Source organism: Antrostomus carolinensis, unplaced genomic scaffold (assembly GCF_000700745.2).
Source record: "Antrostomus carolinensis isolate BGI_N321 unplaced genomic scaffold, ASM70074v2 scaffold5942, whole genome shotgun sequence".
Lineage (NCBI taxonomy): Eukaryota > Metazoa > Chordata > Aves > Caprimulgiformes > Caprimulgidae > Antrostomus > Antrostomus carolinensis.
Window position 1 is genome coordinate 1 of NW_010300077.1, and position 22,621 is coordinate 22,621.

At 35.2% G+C, this 22,621-nt stretch overlaps 1 protein-coding gene across 1 annotated transcript in view; it reads left to right on the plus strand.

The window, feature by feature from the left end:
- Positions 1–15: 15 nt before the first annotated feature.
- Positions 16–22,621, plus strand: part of CCDC91 (coiled-coil domain containing 91) — a gene marked incomplete at both ends in the record, with an annotated part of 61,070 nt that continues 38,464 nt past the window's right edge. The window contains 4 exons of the mRNA XM_029083757.1: positions 16–46; positions 1,152–1,303; positions 4,763–4,951; positions 7,100–7,204. Of these exons, the coding sequence (XP_028939590.1) occupies positions 16–46; positions 1,152–1,303; positions 4,763–4,951; positions 7,100–7,204 (477 nt within the window). The remainder of the gene's footprint in view (positions 47–1,151; positions 1,304–4,762; positions 4,952–7,099; positions 7,205–22,621) is intronic.

The following is a 22,621-nucleotide window of genomic DNA, read 5'->3' on the forward strand; positions in this document are numbered from 1 at the left end:
CCCCCCCCCCCCCTCCAGGTGTCCAAATCTACTATTGCTGGAATTAGCATCCTCATATTTTTCTGTCTTGTGGTCTGTTTTCTTTCTTCTTTTTGTTAGATGAGGTTTGCATGTTTCCTCTATGTTAATGTGAATCCCAGAACTGGGAGGTAAAGGAAGTGGGGCACAGAGCACCTGGATTGAAGGATTAGTGTGTCCTTTTGAATGCCTTTAGGCCAATGTATACACGTTTGCCCTGTGTATGCATACTTGTACATTACTAAACAGTGATATAGAGAGGGTGAGCCTTGCTCTGGGCCAGTGGCATCTTTTACATTTTACCAAATTTCTAACAATAATGGGAGCTGCTTTTTCTAAAGCAATTGGATATACTTTTTGTCTACTGCAAAGGCATACCTGTAGTTGGCCATATCAAAGTTTTTAGGACTTTGCTGTTAAATTAGAAATGAATATAGAGCTTTCTCTTCTTCTTCCTTTTTATTTAGTTTATGTCTGAATCTTTTGTAAAAGTGCTCAAGTTTCTGTTGTGCCATGTTGATAATGACGATCCACTGCTCAGGATTTTTATGGCATAGCTGGAAATTGCTATGTTCCCTCTAGTATTATTTTACTTATGTTTTATTAGCTAGAAGTTATTTACTTTGTTATTTTTTGATCTCATAAAATGTAAAACTGCTTTTATCACCTGTCTTTGTAAGCTGTTAATATATGTCTTCTAAGACAGTTGAGGATTTTTTTTTTACCTTTAAAACTTATAAAATTTGAGAACTTGTAAGTATGGTTTTACAGTTGGCTTAAACTGATTAAAGATCGTGCTAAAGCTGAAAGGTTATGTGAATGGAAAGAGAGAAAAGTTAAAACTGCTGCTTTTGATGACAATCGTCTTGTGAAACCTCTGTGTAAGTTACAAGTCTAAATTTAGTGTGACTGAACAATTTTGAATGTCCTTAAGGTGATAGTACTCAAAAATACAGGAACTTTGTATGGAATTATTCAGTTAGATTGTAAGAGGTATGTAACCTTACATTAACATAGCTATACTTGTTACTAGTGTGACAGGTTTTACTAGGTATAGATTTCAGAAACAGAATTAATTTTTGAATGCTTCTTCATATTATGTGCATGTTTTCTGTTTTTATTTCTTGCATTAGTATCTGAAGTTCATATATCTCGTGATGTTCTTCTGGAGCACTCTGTGCCTTCTTCCTGCCTGGTTCCTGAATTCAGTTTATCAGGTGATAATGTAGCAACAGCTATTCAAACAGCCAACAATATTATAAACGCAGCTGCTCTTGAAGAACAGGTAAGACAACAATTTTTGTTTCAGTGTGGGAACTTGATGTATTATATATCTTAGCATTATGTCTTTTCTATGCAAATTTAGATTGAATTGTCTTTTAAGAGCAAAAGATTCTTGTATTTCTGTGATACAGACATTGAAATAAAATAGTTTTAAAATAATCATAGAATGGTTAGGGTTGGAAGGGACCTTAAAGATCATCTAGTTCCAACCCCCCTGCTGTGAACACAGACACCTTCCACTAGACCAGATTGCTCAAAGCCCTATCCAACCTGGCCTTGAACACTTCCAGGGAGGGAGCATCCACAACTTCCTTGAGCAACCTGTTCCAATATCTGGAATGTTTAAATCCTATAACATTTAAATCCTATAACTGAGATACACTATACTACTTTGATATGGACTGAGAGATAAGTTTGTTAAAGAGTTATTAAAAGTTAAAGGCATGCTGATAGTGCTAGGCATGAAAGTAAGAAACAATAGCAGGAAGGTTCTCTAAAAAAAATTTGTAACTGTTAAATTGTAAAGTTTACGGCTGTACATATATGCCATACTTGTATGTTTTCTCAAGTGGTTTTAGGATTAGAGAATTATTTAATCTTTAGTTATAAGTAAATAAATTTTAGGAAGTTTTTATTCTGTTATATTTTACTCTTATTTTTTCCCTCTATTACTTTTAAAGTTGGTTTGTTTTTTGTTTTTTTTTTTTGTGATCTAACACAGTTGTAGTTGTGTGACTTTGATCTCTTCTTGTGGCTGCACTACTGCTGACAACTGATCTTAGCTTCTTTTGGGGGAGTGAAAGTGTTTAGCTTTTAAATAAATTATTAGATGAGCAAGGGATGGAAAAGAATTTCTGCCTGAACATCAGCACAAGAATGACAGGTTGCTGTGGACAAGAATTAAATATATTTACCCTCCCAAGTGAATTTTTATTGCCATTGATTGCAGTGATACCTATTTGGACAAGTTTATTGATTGTAGTATTTCTGGTTTCAGGATGCATAGTAGTATATTCTTGAATTAGAAGTGCTCTTGTCTTTCTTTGAACCAAACAATATTTTGGGCTAGTTTGCAACCCTCCTGTTTTCAGCACTTACTTGGTTTATTATTCTTCAGGTAGTCTCATCAAGTCCAAGGGCTACTCATGATGAAAGCTGAATTTCACAATTAAGTGAGATTTCCATAATCTGACCATATAAAAGGATTTGTCTAGAGCTATTTAGACAACTTGTACCAAGTACTTGTTTTGATTAAACTGACTGTTACAGATTTTCCTTTGAACAGCACCTGTATGTTCACACTTCCGGGAAGACTGTGTTTCATACAGCTCCAATAGTTCAGTGTTAATAATTAATTAGTTACTGGTTTTATTTGTTCCCAGCCTAATGTTCTGGGGAAAGCCTGTAAAAAGTGAGGAGGAGTGGTGCCCAGGTGCAAATGATATGAAAGAAATTTTCTTAGAAATCCAGAAGTTGTGGTTTTGGGTTTTTTTTCTTCTTGAGAGGGGGGAGTGTTTGTTTTCTCTTTTGACTGATGCCAGCCAGGGTAATTTTCTGTGTTGAAAGCTCTTCATCTGTCTCTCGGACAGTGTTTTGATAAGTAAAGTTCTATTACTGGCAGGGTGATCAAAATGTGCTTTTCTTCAGCCTGAACAGATCATACCCTTTTTGATTTTGGCTAACAGTGAAATGTGAATAACCTGTACCCTTTCTTGTTTGAGCTAGGCAAGCAGCTTTAGCTTGTGCATTCTCTGTAAAGAGCATTTTAGATATTCGAGAATACTAAGATTTAGGTGTATTTTTTAAAAATTAAAAAATCATTTGGTTAGGTAATCTTATTAAAAATAAGAAATAAACTTTGTTACTTCTGAATAATTATGTGTGCAAATTCTAGTTGTAGGTCATGTTTTTCTTTCTCATCTTGTTCTGGTCAACTACTGACAGACCCATGGTTCCATAAAATCTCTTTTTAATGCAGCAAATAATATAAATTAACAAATACAACATTAGGAAATGTTACTAAAGGAAGAAAAGGAGTTGAGAGGAGGTCCTTTAACATTATTTTGAAATGGAGATCAGACTTTACACCTTTGGATAAAACTAAAGGAAAATGGTGGGCATAAAACTAATAATATTCTCACCCTGTTAGAAGACGATGTTAAAAGAGCTGTATTCTTTTATAATTGTGCCTCCAGAGCCTCTTCAGGTTTCATGTTAAAAAAAGCTTCAATGTTTCAGGTTCCAGCATCTCAATTTTTTGCAGTGCCTGATTCTAATTTTAAGTAGTATTCAGAAGTAGAATCTAGCTTCTCTTTACTTCTTACAGAAGAGGAATTCAGAGCACAAACTGCAGTTTTGTTCCTGGCTGTTTTGTCTCCTGGATTTATGTATCCATGTGCAGTCAAGATCTCAGCTATTTTTGTTTGTTTCTTTCTTGGAATCCTTTGAAAGATATTTATTGAAAAGCCTATTATTTGAGTGTCTGTTTAGAATAAAAGATGTTAAGGAAATGGATTAAATCAGATCAGTCAAACCTCTCTTAATAAACACATTGAGATGTTCCTTTCACCATCCCTCCCCAGATCTCAAGCACTCTTGGCTTTCAAATTGTTGTTGAAAAAGTAGCAGATGAAATAAATTTACCAGCTTTTTCCTTTGAAGTTCCTTTGTGATGTAAACAAGCCTTTGCCTCTTTTTTTTTCTTTTCTTTTTTTTTTTTAATATGGAAAAAAAGCTTTGGCTTTTGTTAATTATACCACAAAATATTTTAAACCTCACTTGATTTATTTTTGCGTTTTTCTGAAAATATGGGCTTATTATCAGTGTTTCATCTGGTTTGGGTTGTGTATTCTAGAAGCCTCTGTTTCAGTTTTTGTATTTCTGAAATAGCATTAACTAAATGCTGTAGACATATGCCATTACTCTTATTCTGTTGATCTAGCCTCAAGATTACTTATTTATTTTAGCACAAAAAGGTTGTATTCCCTTTCCATGGCTACTGTTTGTAATCTGGATTGGGTGAAAACATGGAGTGACTAATCCAAGGAGAGTTTATGTCCCTGATGTTTTGAGACAGATAATTCAGTTTCACTTCTGCCTCTTTTCACCTCTTTTGAGTATTTTGACCTCATTGGAAACTGAGTTATCTATGCCATCCCCCTTCGTAAAGCCTTCTCCTAAGATATTATTGAAAAGCAGTTGAGGAGATTAGAAGGATTGATGTGACTCCATCTAGAATTACTAGCTACTGTTTCCATTGTTGGAGTTTTCTTTTTTACCAGCACACCCTCCATACGAGAGTGTGCGTGGCCAATTTCAGAGAAGTGTGGTTTCAAAAAGTAACCTTAGTATTTACAGTTCTTAAGTTCTGTAATATAATTTGGAAATCAAATTTTACTTGACTGGAAAGTTAAATTTCCTTTACCATTTCCTTTACCACTTTGTTTCTTGTACGAATTAGATTCAAGCAGATATTCCAGTTGCCTCTTTGAATGTAATTGAAGACAAGACTTCAGCTACATCAACCATTGCTTTGGTTGATGCTGAGACACAGAGAACAAATGAAACAAAGAGCTACCTTCAACAAGCTGTTGCAAACCTAGAAATCAAGCTTTGTACTGCTGAAGAAGAAAAATTAAAAATTAAAAAGGTATGAATATTTTTTAATGAGAATGTTTGGCATTTATATAAGATTTAAATATAGTTGAAGCTGGCAGAGATTTGCAATGCATTTTTTGTAAAAATTAGCCAAATTCTGGAGAAATTGGCCAAATTTAGACAAATTACTTTTTTTTTCATGTTTGGTTTCTATTTTAGGCTCAATTTTTCTAAAGTTTCAGGAAACTTTTTTCTGGAAGGAAAAAAAAAAAAAGAAAAAAAAATTGTCAAGTTTTCTTAGTGTGCAGCTGTGTGGTTAGAAGCTATAGTGATTCCCTCATCCCAGAATCACAGAATGTGAGGGATTGGAAGGGACCTCGAAAGATCATCTAGTCCATTCCCACTGCCAGAGCAGGAACACCTAGATGAGATTACACAGGAAAGCGTCCAGGTGGGTTTTGAATGTCTCCAGAGAAGGAGAATCCACAACCTCCCTGGGCAGCCTGTTTCAGTGCTCTGTTTGGGGAGTGTGTGATCACTGAAGTTGAAAATGTCTTTGGCTATCTTTACGACCATAACACACTTTTTTTTTTTTCCCCTCCCCTCCTCCCTCTCCCTTTCTTAGAGCTCTGGTAACTAAATTCTTTATATTCCTTCTGACCTGAATATGGTAGAGTACCAAGCAGGACTATGCCTGTAGTTAAGAGTGTGAGTTAGCAAAAGGTCACTGAGGCATGGGAGAGTAAGTTTAATTTCTACTGTTCTTAATATTGTTCCTTCATGGCTATCAAGGTGCTAGGGAAGGAGGAAATGGCTTGTTGGAAATGATAATGAGGATGAGTAATGAGAGACAAAGATGAGAAGGTATGGAAAGGATTGATTTTGCTAGGAATTAGGTGTATAGGGGAGGGCTGGTAGGGAAGCATGAATTCAGACTAAGAGGAGGTAGGTTGAGAGCTGGGCTCTGAATTGAAGAAGTGTTGCATAATCAGTTTCTATCTCTGAAGCTGAATCAAAGACTTTGAATATCAAGAACTATTTTTATTTTGTCCAAAAGCAGGATTGAACTAAGCAGACCTGCTCTTTCTGTCCTGCTAATGACCCTCTCAGTTGTGCCTTTGTACACTGATCTGGCAGATCATTTGTTTCTATGCTGACTTCCTGCATGGCTGCAGAAATAGTTGTTCTTGAGCAACTGAAAGGGTGCCAACAGCTTATGTGTAGTAGGAATGAGTTGGGTACGAGCAACAGCTGCATTAGAGAAAAAATAAAAATCTTTAGCTCCTTGTATAGCAAATTATTTTGCAGTTAATTGTCAGTATTGTCATTCTCCTTACTCTCTGTTGATTCATGCTGAGCAGGCTTCTAGACTGGCTCTCTGCAGGATCACAGAATATTTTAAAATTTTATTCATTTTGGAGCTGTTGGTAGAGATCGTTACGGCTCTATGTAATGGGATTTCTGCCTTTTTAGTGAAACTATTGCTACAAGTACATGTAATGTGCTGCTTTTCAAATGTACAAAGACAGAACAGGCTATTAAAAATATGGAAATAATTAGAATAGAATAGAATAATTCCACTTGGAAGGGACCTACATCAATCATCTGGTCCAACTTCCTGACCACTTCAGGGCTGACCAAAAGTTAAAGCAAACTATTAAGGGCACTGTCTAAATGCCTCTTAAACCCTGACAGGCTTGGGGCATCGACCACCTTTCTAGGAAGCCTCTTCCAATGTTTGACCACTGTCTTGATAAATAAATGCTTCCTCATGTCAAGTCTGAACCCTGATGCAGCTTTGAACCATTTCCATGTGTCCTGTCACTGGATCCCAGGGAGAAGAGCTCAGTGCTTCCCTCTCCACTTTCCCTCCTCAGGAAGTTGTAGAGACCAATGAAGTCACCCCTCAGCCTCCTTTTCTCCAAACTAGACAAACCTAGTGACATTAGCCGCTTCTCATAGGACATACCTTCCAGGACATGCCTTTGATTTTAAATACCTTATACTCCTTGAAAATACTGTCTCAATTTAAAGACTGCAATCAGAGTTTGCTTGCACAGCCCTGTATCTCTGAGTATATTATGACAGCAAATGTCATAGTCTTCAGAAATTAAATTAATTAGAGTGATTAACTGAATCTGTATTTTCACAATTTGCAAATCTTTGTAACTTCATGTATTTTATTTTGTAAACTTTATAGGAATTAGAATATTTACTGGAAAAACATAGTATTCTAGAGATGGATTTATTGAAGGAAAAAAAAGAAAAAGTAATTTCACATCAAGATCATTACAAGGTGCTCCAGGTAATTTCTTTCTTGTAGTATCTTACTTTTTTGTGGAAAGTTTTTGTATAGAGTATATTTGTATCCAGCAAATACTCTGTTAAGTGTCTCCAGGCCTGCTCCAAAGCCCTTTGAATGTGAAGAATTTCTAAGGTCTTTACATCAGAACCTGACTTTTGACATTAATGGGAATATAGGTTTAATAACCCACTTGTGTAAGTACATTATTGTAACTTGGATCACTCGTTATTATTATGATCTAGTTCATAGAACAGATGAAAATAAAAACACTTGGCACAGTAGATGTTTAACATTATGACTTAGAATGTTCTAGAGTAGCTATGGACAATTTGTGAAGTATTAGCTGACTTGAATATGGAATAGTTTGTGTTGCATAATAAAAATATGTAAAGTGTAATTAGATGCTAGACAATGGAATTAAAATTGTTTCCATTGCAAAAATCAATATTGTTTATTGAATACATATGTGAAGTCTCACGTACAGAACAAATTTTTCATCAAAGTTTTCAGCCTTCTCCCAGTGTTGCAGCACGACAAACTAAATGCTATAGACTTACAACGTTTCAAAATGTTTTTGCTTCTGTGGATGGTTTTAAAGTAGCTACTGCATTGCTTCCCATTTGTAATTAAGAGTTCCTGTAATAATTTGTATTCAGTTCCTGCCTGCAATACTTCCTTATGGTAATATAGTCATCTAATATTTTTTTTATTGTTTGTGTCTAACATCCTACTCAATGAAAGAAATGTTTGCTTAGCTATGTTATAAGTTTTGCTTAAAAACCTTCTGATTTATGGAGTATCATACTGGCTAAAGTTAATGGTCATCATATACTCTTGACGATAGATTTAGTGCATTTTATTTTTTAATACTTTAATGATGCTTTTCAAACAGAAATTTTTAAGTGGTGGAAATGTTACTGAGGTTTACAAGTATCAGTTTGTCTGTATCGTACCTCTTTCAATCAGGTACTACAGTTTTCAAGACTGGCAATGAAAATGTAATGACCTTTAACTTTGTAGAAAAAGTCATGTACTTCCTCTTGTTGTCTTCTGGATATAGCCAGAATAAAATCAGAAAAGTGAGTCGTGCTTCTAAGAGTTGACAGTTAAAATTATTTTTATGGAACTTGAATATCAGATGCCTTCTGTTAATACAGCTTTTAATGCCAATTCATTTTGTCTTTCTCCTTTGGCTCCTGCAACACTAGGGTCAACACCTGTGGCCACACACTGAGTAAATCTGGCAGCTACACAGTACAGATGTCTGTCTCGCTAGCATTTCTTTTTCCAGTAGAAACAGCTGGTTATTAGGGCTGTTGATTTGAAAAACTTCAAAGCAGACTATAGTGGTGACTCTGGCATAGCTTTGGGAACTCTCAGGATAGGACTGGCAACTGAACTGACTTTGGCATGGGTGCTGTAGGTGCGCATTGACTTAATTTCTCTTAAATGAAATTTCTATGTTAATATTTGAGTATAATATGTAAAACAAATCTCTCATGAGATGGTTCTAACTAATTTTTATGTGAAAATGTGTTGTTTCATGCACCTTTGTATTTACTTATTAACTGCCTTCTGTCACTTGTGACATAGAGAATTCTTAAAAGCTGGTTTGGGGGTAATAGAACCAGTCAGTTAGTTCAATCTTTAACAAGCTAATATTTAGATTAGACTCTCTTCTTTTTTTGTGAAGTTATTGTGCTTAGATCTGAGAGAGGATTTCATTATTCTTTGTCAACTGAGCTAGTAATTCTCTTTTTTCATCCTTTCCTATTGATTTCTGCCTCAGTGAAGGGTAACAGTTATGATACCAGTATTTTTTGTCACAAAATTGTTTCCATAAAATATTCTTTCAGGTTTTTTGATATTAAAAAATATTTTGAAAGGCAAGGTAGGAGAATAAAGCATATTACTGATGTTTTCTTTGAGTTGGGTTAGCATGCTGATGAAATGAATTGTGTTCTGGACTAGTTGCAAATTTTCTTCATCGTAGGTGTAAAAAATCCCCATTATATGTAATTTGGTAGTACTGAAAATGGAAGAATTGAAGGGGAGTGATAATCACTGTTCCTAATTGGGGGGAAGGGGACAGAATTCCAAGTCTTTGGTATAGTGTTAGAATTTAACCAATGTATGACAACGGAATGTTGCCACATTTATGCTTGTGTAAGAGAAAAGTAAAAAGTTCTGTATTTCATCTAAATAAAATTAGCTTTAAAAAATCAGGATTGAAGAGAACGTGGAGTATTTTCACATTCTTAATGCTGTTTCTGTGTGTTACTACAACAACCAGAGACAGTAAAGGGGCAGCAGTGGGTTCATAAATAGGATGAACAAATTGCTATTAACTAGCATTATATAGTTGTTTGAATATTTAACGTAATGGTCTCTTTGAGATCTCGAGTTCGTACAAGCTGGTAAAATTAGAGTAATGATTCCCACATTCCTGCTTCAGTGTTTGTAGTATTTAAGAGGCAGAATAACATACTATAATTCTAACTGCACACAAAATATAACTGAGTTAAAGTTGCTGTGGGAAATGTAATTTTAGTTTCCTTGACTTGTGTGCAGTGTTGCAACCATGAAGTTGCATAAATGCAATGTTAGCCTTATAAGCTTGCTTATTTAGACAGGAAGGAAACAAATGCAAATGTATGTCTGATTTTTATATTTTTTTTGTCAGTATATCAGTCTTATTTTTTTCCCTTTTTTTGATCACAGTCATATATATTAATCTTAACTTTTAACACCTCAACTCTTCTCTGAGTGATGAGGTACTGCGTATTTTCTAGACATTTAGTGCTAGTGGTTAATATGTGGTTTTGACTATAATGTAGAATTAGGGACCCTTTTAATCCTATCAGTCTAAAATTTTCCTGCAGCCCTGTTGCAACATGTTGTAGAAATGAATAAATGCTGCATTTTAAAACTACCAAACCCCAATCTGTAGTACAGTGAAAAAACATCAATAGTGAAATAAATCCTCTTTAATAGGTGATGTACTCTTGTTTCCAAATCAGAGAGGAAACATTTAATTTGAGAAAGGAAAAAATAGTGCCTAGGTTCTAGTGCTCCGAGTAGGAACTTGATTCTTTGCACAGATTGTTTAGCTGATAAGACTTCTGATGTTTGGTCTATCTACAGACAACTGTTTTTGATGATTCACTGAGAACTGGATCATGCTTTTCCTCTGTTATGTCTTTGATTTACCACACAGTTGCATTTGAAGTAATGCTACATTGCTGCTGGAAAATCCTAGTTTCAGTTATACACATTTTTTCCCATCATCAACCCTTTCTGGAAGTTAAGCAGGCTGTTTTTTAAAAGAACAATATAGTTGATGTGGTGTGATTCTTCTTTTTGAAATAGACTCTTTTTATTTTGACAAATGACATCTATTCTTCTAACTCAACAAATCTATAGTTGTTTTGAAGGCATTAAAAATGTTGTCTTTTGGAATCCTTTTTTTTTGTTCTGTCTTTTTTAGGGAATGTCTTTTAAATTTTTATTGAAAGAGTGACTTTAATGTGCTTATTTTATTTAGCAATATTCCTGTTGTTGCAAAAAGGCATGATTAAAGATGAATTAACTTAGCATTATAATTTCATTTTGAATTGTATTTTTGTGCATAAAAAAGCAGGTCAGATAGACTCCCTGTTTAAATTATGGTTTTAGAAAGGTAAGCTTGTACTGGAGAAAATATTGACAAATCAGTACATAATGATCTGAAGAAACTTCACTAGGTCATGCAGTAACACCTAGCTGGAAGTAAATGGCATGGTAGCCTAAGTACAATCATTGCTAATATTAGATGTTGTTTCATTTATTTATTTCTGCAATTGTTGATGTTTGGGGAATTTTTCATTTGAATACCTGTGCAAATGTTACATTTAAATTATAAAGCTTCAAATTATGAAGAAAATACTTTAAGTGCAGTTAAGTAAAGAGGAAAAGGTAAACTGGAGATTTTGGGCTAGTTTCTTCCCTCCTAATTTTGAGACATGAGTTTATTCTGATTAATATTACCTGTTAATTTGAAGTTTTTATTTATTAGACTCATACATCATACACATTCATATAAAATGGAATGCATATAAAAAATTTCACCTAATGCATGTAAAAATTTGCTTGTATTCATAAGATGTTGAAAAAGGAGTGTTAAATAATGTGACTTAATGTGATGATGCCTGATTTTAGCATATGGATCCTTTTACCTTTTTCTTCTTTCTTTTAGTATTTAAAATTGTGTCCTAATTGTTGCCCTCCCACTTCATGTAGTTTCTTGTTTTCAGAATTGAATTAAGCCTCATAATATTTCATAATATATCTTGAGACCTTTGATTCAGATTCAAACAATGTCACAGTAATCTCCAAATTAATGAAATAAATGGCTGAACCAGTAAATACTAGCTCTAGTGGTTACATGCTGAACTTCTACAATGAAAAGAATTTCTCTTGGAGGAGACTTGGCATTACATTTTTGTGATTCCAAGAACAAGAAACAAGGTAACTAATTTTCTCTTGATGGTGGCAAAATTCAGTTTTGTAGTCATGACAGAAGGTGTCCCAGCTGTAAGTAGGGATGTTGGTTGCCGAGAAGGGTAAAGGAGATTTGGAGAGCTGTGGTTTTGAGGGCTGAAAGTTCAGTGGTGTTCCAAGAAGAGAAGGACAGCAGTGAAAAGTCAATAGAAGGTGCTATAGGGATTGAGGAGTGGGAAGTTGATCACAGATATCAGCCCTCCTCACTACTCCCAGTGTGATCTTGTCCACGGGCTTGTACTTCTTCTAAGGGACCTTGTCCTGTAAGGATGATGCCATGTGGAGCTGATCTGGACACAGGACGGCTTTTGGTGCTTTAAGAGCCGAAGCTGCAGGTGGCTTCAGCCTTAAGCAATTAATTCCTAACCTTGAGTGAAAAATAAAACAAAGCAGACTAACAAGCAAGAATGTGTATGAGACAAGATAAGGGATGAGTTGTGAGCTGTAATTAGTAACAAGTCAGAAGTAAAAGAAAGGCTTGTGAACAGGTGCAATTATCCAATCATGTCAATTGTTTAGGTACGTGTGTGCTAAGGGGTAACGAATCAAAAATGAAAGAATGCCGCGTGCTTGGGGCGTGGAGGAGGAAAAAAGAATATATAAGCAGTGCAAAGCTTCAATAAAGTGCTGATGCCTGATGCCTGAAGACATCTCTGTGTTGGTCACTTCATCCGCTGCAGACGGCTGCCGTGCATAGAATACTGACAACTGAGTTAGGAGTAACTCTTCTGGTTTGCACCTTTCCTAAGGCACCTCTTCCTTCCCAGTTCCCTACATCATTGGATTTTTGCCCCCTCTTCCTTCTCTGTTTTTTATTCCTCATTCTACTTCCCCACTTGCTGCTGACCTTGCTTACCTAATGGATGAACTCAACCCTTCTGTGGCTTCTGTCTGCCTTCACCTCTTTCTTTCTTACCCAGTGTTGACAAATGGGGAGTATAATTTTGCCTTTAATATGGGTATTTCCAAGCATTTGAGAGAAGAACAAACTGGGCTCCCTATCTTCCCCAACCTCTGTTTTGTTGTTCATACAGGACTGCTAGCCATTTCTAGCCAGTGCTAGACCTACAGTATGTAATTGATCAGCTGTCCATATTGTGAGAAGTCTCAGTGGCTGACACCCGAGGACACGATCCCAGGAAGAAAGCTTCCTGTTCTGAAACACACCTGTATTATCCTTTTAATGTACATAAGCAGTCTGGGCCTTGTATGAACATTCATTCCCTAGAGTAATTTCAATAAATAATCTTGCAGTTGGATATCTAGCAATACAAGCTCCTGGAAGCACAGGGTGAAATGGTCATGTTTCCTAATGTTAATTGGTCATATGATGAATAAATTTTTTATCCAGTATTGGAAGATATAACTTTCTCTGGAGAAAGTATTCCGTGTGTGTTAATACTCTAGTAAATATAGCATACTCCCATGTAAACAGATGTGTCTTTATCCTATTTCGATAAAGAGACCATTTTTTTTATTTAGAGGGATAACTCTTGGGGAAAAAAATGATAGTGATGGAAGATAACATCCAATAATTTGTCTGTTGCCATTATACTGAACTTAAAATAAAGTACAGCATGAGTAATCATTCTCATTCTTCAAACTGCAGTTCACTTTTGAAATTAATTTTATATCATTTTGACTGTAAAGGTTATCTCCATTCCAGAGAAACTAATGAAGCAGGGGCTGACAGACTTACTTCTGTTTGCAAGCTAAGTATACCTTGATGTGTTTATTACAATGAATCTATGAACTTTGTAATTGAAAGCAAGAATTTTTTTCTGCTTTTCTAATATATTTCCCTCCCAAGATCTCTGTATGAATTTAAGAGAAAATTTACTGTTTTCCTTTACTGAAACATGATAGTGTGTAAAAATACTTGTAGCAAAAAAAGCATTTTGTGCTACAGTTTCAATTAGATTTTAAATAATTTCACCTTAACTTCAGTTCATATTGATGAAGGAGGGTTGAAAGTATAGACTCAATCATAGATTGTGAAACGGATTTTTTTCTTCTTGAGCTGACTTTGACACTCCCCTGATTACTGTGATCTTCCAAAGATAATTGAGAGTGAACTTACAATGACAATCAGCCAGCTTCCTCAGCACTTGTGGCTGCATCCTGCTAAGGCACCATGGACTTGTTTAAGTCCACTTTGTTTTAGTGTTCCCTAACCTGATTGTCTTCCACTGAAATTTTAAGTTTTCCTTGCTTCAGACTTCCTCTTGGTTCTCAGGGGGCTGGGATTACTGAAGGACAGTCTTAACAGTAAATACTGAGGCAAAGAAGGCATTTTTCATGTCCATTGTCACCAAGGCCCCTGCCTCACTGAGCAGCAGATTTGTGGAACTTGTGGAGTCCTTTTTTGTAGCCCTTCACTTCCCTAGCCACATCCAAAACCAGGTAGGCTTTGGTTTTCCTAACCCCATTCCTACGTGCTTGGAAAGCAGCTCTGTGTTCCTCCTGGGTTACCTGCTCCTGCCTCCACATCCTGTACCCTTCCTTTCTATGCCAGACTTTAGTGAGGATCTGCTTCTTTTTCCATCCGGGCCTTCTGCTGACTTTGCATGATTTCCTGCTTGTCACGATGGGCCGTGCTTGAGCTTGGAGGTGATAATCCTTGAATAGCAACTAGCTTTCTTGGAGCCCTCTTTATTGGGTTGTATCCCATGCGATTTTTCCAAGTAGACCCCCAAATGGACAAAAGTCTTCTCTCCTGAAGTCCAGTGTTATGATCTTGCTTTTTGCCCTGTTTCTTCATCTCCCCTGAACTGCACCATCTCATGGTCACTGCAGCCAAGGCAGGCTACCACTGATCTTCACATCCCCTGACAGTCCATCCATGTTTTTAAGTATCTAGTCCAACAGAGTGCCTCGGAGATTGCTCCTCAGACACCCGTGTTAGGACGTTGTTATCAATGTGCCCCGGGAATCTCCAGGATTGCTTGTACCCTGCTATGTTATCTGTCCAGAAATACTAGGGTAGATAAACTCCCTCATGAGGACTGGGGCCTGTGAATGTGAGGCTTCTTCCCATTGTCTGAAGAAGGTCTCATCTACATCATCTTCTGTAGACCGTCTAGTCAATAGCAAACAGATGCAGCGATGTCCACTATGCTGGTCTACTTGCCAATCCTGACCCATAAGTTCTTGACTGATCACCTACTCCAAACAGAGCTCTATGCATTCCAACTCCTCTCTCACATAAAAGGTAACACCCTGTCATCACCTTCATGGTCTTTCCTTCCAGAAGGGTGCATTTATGATTCTGGAAAAGGTGTTCTGCAGGAGACTGGAAACAGGTCTTGGTGGTAGGTGCTTTTTGTGTTTGGAGTACTAGAAAATGTATGTTTTCTTACAAAACTAATATATGACTTACATCCTGTTAAATACCATCTTCGAAGAAAATATTTAGGTTGGTTTTAGGTGCAGACATAGAGGAGACAGAATGCTAATAACCTTTTTTTCACACCTATTTTTCGTTATCTACTGTACCTGCAACTAAGTTTATAAATGAGATTCCAGGAAATTTCATGGGTCACAGCAGGGTTTAAAATTATGGAATACTGAAAATGGGGGATTTCAGAAAAGGCACTTTCACAGATAGCAATGCATCTTTTTGCTGAACTGTTGAACGTATTTATGGATATGGCAACAATCCCTCGCCCACCTCTTTTTCAAGTATGTGCCAGATACCTCACGTTTATTTCTTCACCTTTTACATTTTTCTTAATGTCACTCTATGTACTCTTCTTTCAGACACTCATTTTTATTCAAAGTCTCTATTTTATTAATATTTCAGAGCTGTTTATCTTTTGGCCTGTTTTGTTTTTGTTTTTTTGTTTTTTTGTTTTTTTTTTCCCCCCCTGTTTTGATGTCTTCTTTCTTCTAAATTATTTTTCCACAGTATGAGGAAAAATAACTTATTATTTCTATTAGGAGAAAATTCTGCTCCCTTGCCTTTACGTTTTCCTCTTAAATTTTTTGCAATGAATTATTTTATTGAGTTGTTTCAGAATTATTAATTAGAAGAGTTGATATAAGACTAAGCATGCTACTTTTGTTTTAAAAATATGCTGTGTTCAAATATACCTATATTAAGCTCTTGTGCTGGTACTTAAAAACTTTGAATACCTAACTTGCCTTGTACTATAGCATTCAGTTACAGTCATATAGAATGCCTAGTATTTACTCTTTTACAATTATGTGCCACCTTTGGCTCTCTGATTTTAAAGATACGCAAGAAATTGTGCCTAGACAACTTTTATTTTTCTAGTGTGTAAGGATGTGGAAGTAAAAATTTTTTTTTTGGAACCAAGATTCTTGTCCTATCTGCTTTCTAACCAGCCTGACCTGTTTTATGCCAGCATGTCCTAGATTTACATTCAGCCTGTCACAGATCCATCACAGCTATTGCACATCTCCATTTGTGAATTCACATTGTGTTCAGGATGATTAATCTTTTTGTTTTTTCTATTTAATATGGAAATTCTAATTGAGATGGTTGTGAAATATCCAAATATATTTAACACTGGTAAATTGGAGTTCTTTACCACCAAGCTTGTCTCATCAAGATTTACACTGTCTCCAGCTTTTGTAGAAATATCTTGTCAGATTATTGGAGGATAATGGAAAAGTGCAAAATGTACTAAAAATTAAGAAACCCATGTAGAGTAGAAATTGGATAATTGTACTGTTAAGGCAAATCTTCTAGGTTGATTATCTATTACTTAGCATGCACTTTCTTAAAAAATGTGGGCAATAGTACCAAAGCAACCCCATGTCTCTGGATCCACTTGATCCCTGTTCGTGTTAAATGTAAAGCATCTGACACAGTGTAATTATTGTGAGTACTTGACCATTACTCACAATTAAAATCTTAGCCGATATTAGTCAAAATTAGTTAATACTTTTAACAGCATTTTTGTATTTCATGTTTATATACTTGGGAGTAATAAGAATCATAGCAAATATTAGGATTTTGGGAACAGTTTTGAAGAATTATCCTTCATTGCCTTTTAACTGATAAATCGTCTTATTTGGTTCATGGTTCATTAATAAACTACAAGTGGCTGCAGAACACAGCTTACTGCATTGGTGAAAATTTTATTGCCTAATTAACCTATTAGTTAAACACCTTTAAATTCACTTTAATCCATATTAACTTTTATTTATATATATTACACACTTGGTATTGGAACAGTTTCATCAGTTGAAATGTATAATTTGTCACATATTAACTTTATTTGTATAAGTGTATTTTAATCTAACTAATTCATATGCTGGAGGTTAATAGATAACTAAGAAATACTCATGTGACATATGTCATTGTTGAATTTATTCATGCATCCTTTGTTCACTTGGAAACTTCCTTATTAATTATGCCTTTAAGGTTTACTCTCTTTTTGAGTAAACTGACAAAATTTTAATATGTAGGCAAAATGCATAGCACTGTAATTTCAACAAGTACCTAGTGTTGTAAACTGCTATAAAAGTATGTAACAGTTCATTTCTATATAGCTCCTGTTATTGGGAAAGCAGCTACAGTGGTAAAATATTACCTATTGCAGTCATCACAATAGCATATAACTATAACAACTTTATATCATCAAGATATTGAAACTACCACGTGATGAGGAGAAGCTTTAAAGGGTAGAATAACGTTTGGGAGTTGGAGGAGATAAGGGAAGAGAGAAGCCAGCTCTAATTGTATAACAACATAACTAAATTGCTGTTCTGTCTTTTTTTTTTTTTTTTTTCTTCAAAAAGAAACAAGTGTTTATAAGGTCAAAACTAAGTTCTCTAGTGTATATTCTTACACTGATTATTTTTTATTCTGCTTATAGGTAACCATAGTGATGCTAAATACTTTTAGTTACTTCACTGTTACTGTTCTAAAAAAAAAAAAAAAAAAGTTTTGCTGCTGAGACTTGTATAATTTTTTTCTCTCATTAAAGGCTTAAAAGATCAAGAACAGCATGTGACATTTAAAATAATCATGTACTTAAACTACTGAGAACTCCTTTTTACTTTTCTTGGCTAAAGTTTTATCATGTAAAGAAAACTGATGCTAGTGAAAACTAAAACATCTGTTCTTAAACCTGAAGGATGTTGAGATAAAACAGACTTTCCTAGTACTATGCAATTCCTTAAAAATAAACTTATTACTTAAATGTATTGCTAGGCAGACAATATTTTTGTTTTGGATATGCATTACAAATTTAAGCATCTTCAAGCAAATAATTGTTTAGGATGATCAATGTTAATTTCCAGAAATAAATACTATAATGAAATTTAACTTAAAATATGAATATGCAAGTCTGATTAATGCTTAAAAAATAATCCAAGATACTGTCATTAAGGACTGAGAGCAATTTTTAATTTCTTCACGTATTTTAATATTTGTCTGTATATTAAGAATAATTTCAGCTAGTAATTCTGCACTTAATGTAGTTCCTTTTTATGTAGGGAGAACAATCCAAGTTCCTGTGCTAGATTTTTAAAGGGCTGAGGCTATAATCTGAGTTTTGAGATAAATGTATAGAAAGAAATTAGTGTGTCATTGAAAAACAAATTTCCATTCATCTGCTAGGTAGAGTGTTTGAAATAAGGCTAGGTAACTTCCATTTCCGTGTTCATGAACTAACTATAATTTCAGGCAGTGTTTCAGTTTGTTGCCTGCTTTTGCGGCACTGTTGTGTGAAATAATTGTTTAAAAAAACCAAGCCAAAACCATACCACAAAACCCCAGAAACAACTCTTTGTGCTATTTAATAACTGCTGTTTAAAACTATTAAGAAGATATGCTTATTCTTACAGTTCTACAGTAGTGTAATTTTTGTAATTACTGACTTTTGTAAGAAGAAATTTGATGCTTGTTTCCATTAAGAAATATTTAATATCATGGTTTTTATATTTATGTGGCAGTTGCAATTTTCCTTGATGGTTTTAGTAGTGATTTGTACTAAACACTTCAGCTTGAACACAAGAAAATCTGTACTAAACTATAATTAAATTAGCTGCTTCTAGGGAGATTTTGCTCTCTTTCCTTCCTTCTTGAGTCTTCCAGTGTTTACTGGGTATTTTTCAGTATTACTGTCACTTCCATTGGATCTGCTACATTCAGGAACTGCCCCCCGTAAGCAGAGACAAATTTAATTCTGGCCACTAGAGGAGAACAATTCCTGGCTTTCATATGGAGTGTGATCATATGTCCACCACCTGGGAATTCCATTATCTGCACAGAATCCCCCAGAGACCAGCCAGAAAGCAGCTGTATGCTGCTGGAGTGGTGACAATTTCCTTCGGTAAATGGGGCTTGGACCATTACCTGTAAATTTTCATTTTAGCCATGTATCACTTTGCCAAATTCAATGTTACTTAAGATAGATTAAGCAGGTTTTAGGTATCCTGTACCATTGTTATTTACTAAAAACATGGTGACAGTGTTAACTGAGGAAAATTATTGAGGGCTTTATGGTATCCAGGCAAAAATGCAGTGGACATCTCATGCAGGGAGAAAGAGGATATCGTAGCTATCCTGTAACAAAGACTACAGAAGTATCATAGAATCATAGAATGGTTAGGGTTGGAATGGACCTTAAAGAACATCTAGTTCCAACCCCCCTGCTGTGGACAGTCCCAAGATATTTCATGTTTTGCATAGTATTTTCATGAGAGAGTTCTCATATGGATGAGGGTCTAGTGGCATTTGCCTCCCTTCTTACATCAAGGTTCTGTCTTTACTTGCAAATTCTTTTGAGAACTGCATATTTATTAAATAAAAATAGCAGCTCTTTGAGATGCATTGCAATTTCTATGACAGTATTCATAAACTTTCAACACATTCCTATTCTGTTGCCACAAATTAAATTATCTTATCAGATACCAATGACTACCATAGCTGATGAATGTTCCATTGCACAATAGAAACCCAATAGTTTGTTTTTTTAAGGAAGAAACAACTTTTATTCATTTTTTGATATTTTGTATTTTTAATCTCTGCTGCACTGCTTCAGGTTTTTCAATGCGACCTCCAGTCTTTTAAATAGTTTTACATATGCTTAATAAATCCGCATGCATCCAGTTGAGGAAGACTATATTCCAGCAGGATTTGCTTTCACTTTTTAAAAAGACTTTTAGCCAGGAACCTTACTGTAAGCAATGTTGGTGCCACTCTGAAGAGGGGAGCTGCACAGAACAAGAACGTGTCTTAATCATGATTTTTCTCATCTGGATTAGCCAATTTGTGGGAGGTCTGACATAGTGTAAAATACCAAGAAGTTTCAAACAAAGTTAAAATACAGCTAAAGCTTTCCATCAAAAGTCCTAATGCTGCAACCTTTAAAAATCTATTTACATTTAAATTTGTCTTATAGAACAGAGAAAGCGTGAGCTTGTTTCTGCATCCCTGCCAGCTGGCTTGTAGAAAGGAACCGAGGGAGTCTCAAAAGGGGCAGCGTATGTATGGTCTTAGTTTGTAGAGTTAGAGGAAGTGATATTTGTGTCCAAATTAGAATCCCTTTGCTTCTCCGTCTCACTTTTTCAGCAACAGGAGGGTTCTTGCTGTTATTATTTTGTTGTACTCTTGATTTTTTGAGGGGATAATTGTGGTCTCTGTTCTTACCTTTTTTTTTTTTTTTTTTTTCCTTCTGTGGGGTTTTGGGTGTGAGGTTTTTTCGCTTTTTTTTCTTTTTTTTTTTTTTTTTAAACCACAGCATAATATTGAATAGGTTAAAGAAGGGACCTTTGGAGAGGGTTACTGTTGTCCAAAGGAAAAATTTCAAAGATGAAAACCATGATTTTGCCATCTTTGGAGGGAGGGAGGGAGTGAGAAGAGTGAATCCTAGAAACAATATAATGGCAAAGTGAAAAAGACCTAGAGGGTGAATGAATGTTAGATACAGTAATGGAAAATTCAGTAACTGCCTCAAAGGTATGCATGTACAAGTCTTGGATGGGAATGCAGTTCTCAAACTGAGACAACGGGAAAAAGAGAGACTCTAAGATGACAAAAATTAAATTTTATCCATGTTAATTCTGTTTGTGTCACTTTATCTCTGTTTCTTGTTTGGGTAGGAGAGAAGTTGCTAGGCAGGGTTGCATTTTTTTCCTTGTTGCAGACTTTCTATAGTGCAAAAGTTCTTCTTTGCATATCCACATACAGCTTCAACTGAAGTAAATAACTGTTTCAGCAGAAGGCTAGATTTGACTTAAATATTTTTTTCTAGCATTGTCTCAAGCTTCATGTTTCATCCTTCAATTAATACTCTGCTCATTTGCTTTCTAAAAGACTGACTCTATTATGAAAGAAATGGTATTATTTCTCAAATAATTTTTCTCACAGTTTGTTGTTTTAAGTCTTGATATCATCAAGATTGAGAAGTAAATGGAGTGTGTAAATTAAATTAAACAACCACATCACTGTCAAGAATCTCGAGTTTTATTCCTAGAATCATAGAATGGTTTGGGTTAGAAGGGACCTTAAAGATCATCCAGTTCCAACCCCCCTGCCATCAGCAGGGACACCTTCCACTAGATCAGGTTGTTCAAAGCCTCATCCAGCCTGGCCTTAAACACTTCCAGGGAGGGGGCATCCACAACTTCCTTGGGCAACCTGTTCCAGTGTCTGACCACCCTCACAGTGAAGAACTTCTTCCTCATATCTAATCTAAACCTACCCTCTTTCAGCTTAAAGCCATTTCTCCTTGTTTTGTCATTAACTGCCCTTATGAAAAGTCCTTCTCATTTGAAAAGCACAGGAAAATTTCTATTTTTGTTGTTTTCACTATAGATTTAGAATTTTGAATATTTATCTGTATGAATGCATTTGCCTTTTGTGGTCAATTTCTACAATAATAACATTTTTAAAAAATGCATTAGATCATATGGCTTAATGATCTGTACTTTTTAAAATCTAGCAGGTCTATGTGTTTTTCAATTTGAAGTTAATTTTTTAAAAGCTCCCCAAACCAGTTAAATCCCAACATTATAATAGTTTTTAGTTACATATAAGTAATGTAATGTGGTATCAGTCATTGCTGACTTTTTTCAGAATGTTGCATCTGATGTGTTAAAAAAAAAAAAAAAGTTGATTTTTGGTCATTTAAGAGACTTCTTTGCTTAGAGAAATTTATCATCCTTTTAATAGATTGATTAGATTTTTCCACTCACTTCACCCCCAGAAATGTAACTCCTCTCTTCTGGAGCAAGTAATTTTGCTTTTAGTTCAATAACATCAGTGTTTCACAGTAAGTAAAATAGAGAAATACCTTTATTCTTTGGCTCATATCTCCTTCCATTAACTGACAAATTAAAAAATAAATAAATGAATGTTACAGTTTTTACTTGGAAATGCTCTTTGGATGTCTAAGTCTGTATCTAGGCTCTAAAATATGACAGAGGTTTTGTAGAATTTTTTTGTGGGTTTTTTTGTTTTGTTTTTGGTTTTCTTGTTTGTTGTTGTTGTTACAAATACTGTACAACTGGAACTTCATTTATGTCAGGGAACGAGAGGTTGTGATCATCTTTGCCAATTAAGCCCAAGTTCCTAAACAGAGACTTAGGAAATAAATACTGTCACCTCTTTTTGTCTATTTTATGCATTGCTTGCAAAAGAGGGAAGCAAGACTATCTTCTCTCACATATGAGTTTAACTTCTATATATTTTTAAGTGTGAGTTATTACACCTCAAAGGTGGAAAGTGATAAAAGAAATAACTAAAACCAGACTGCCACTCATTAAGCAACAAAAAAAATTGAATTGATTTTCAGGGGCCTATGTCAAATGTGGATATACAAACACATGCAATCTGGGAAACAAGCAGGAGGAGCTAGAGCTCCATGTGCACAGGCTGAACTATGACATTGTTGAAATAAC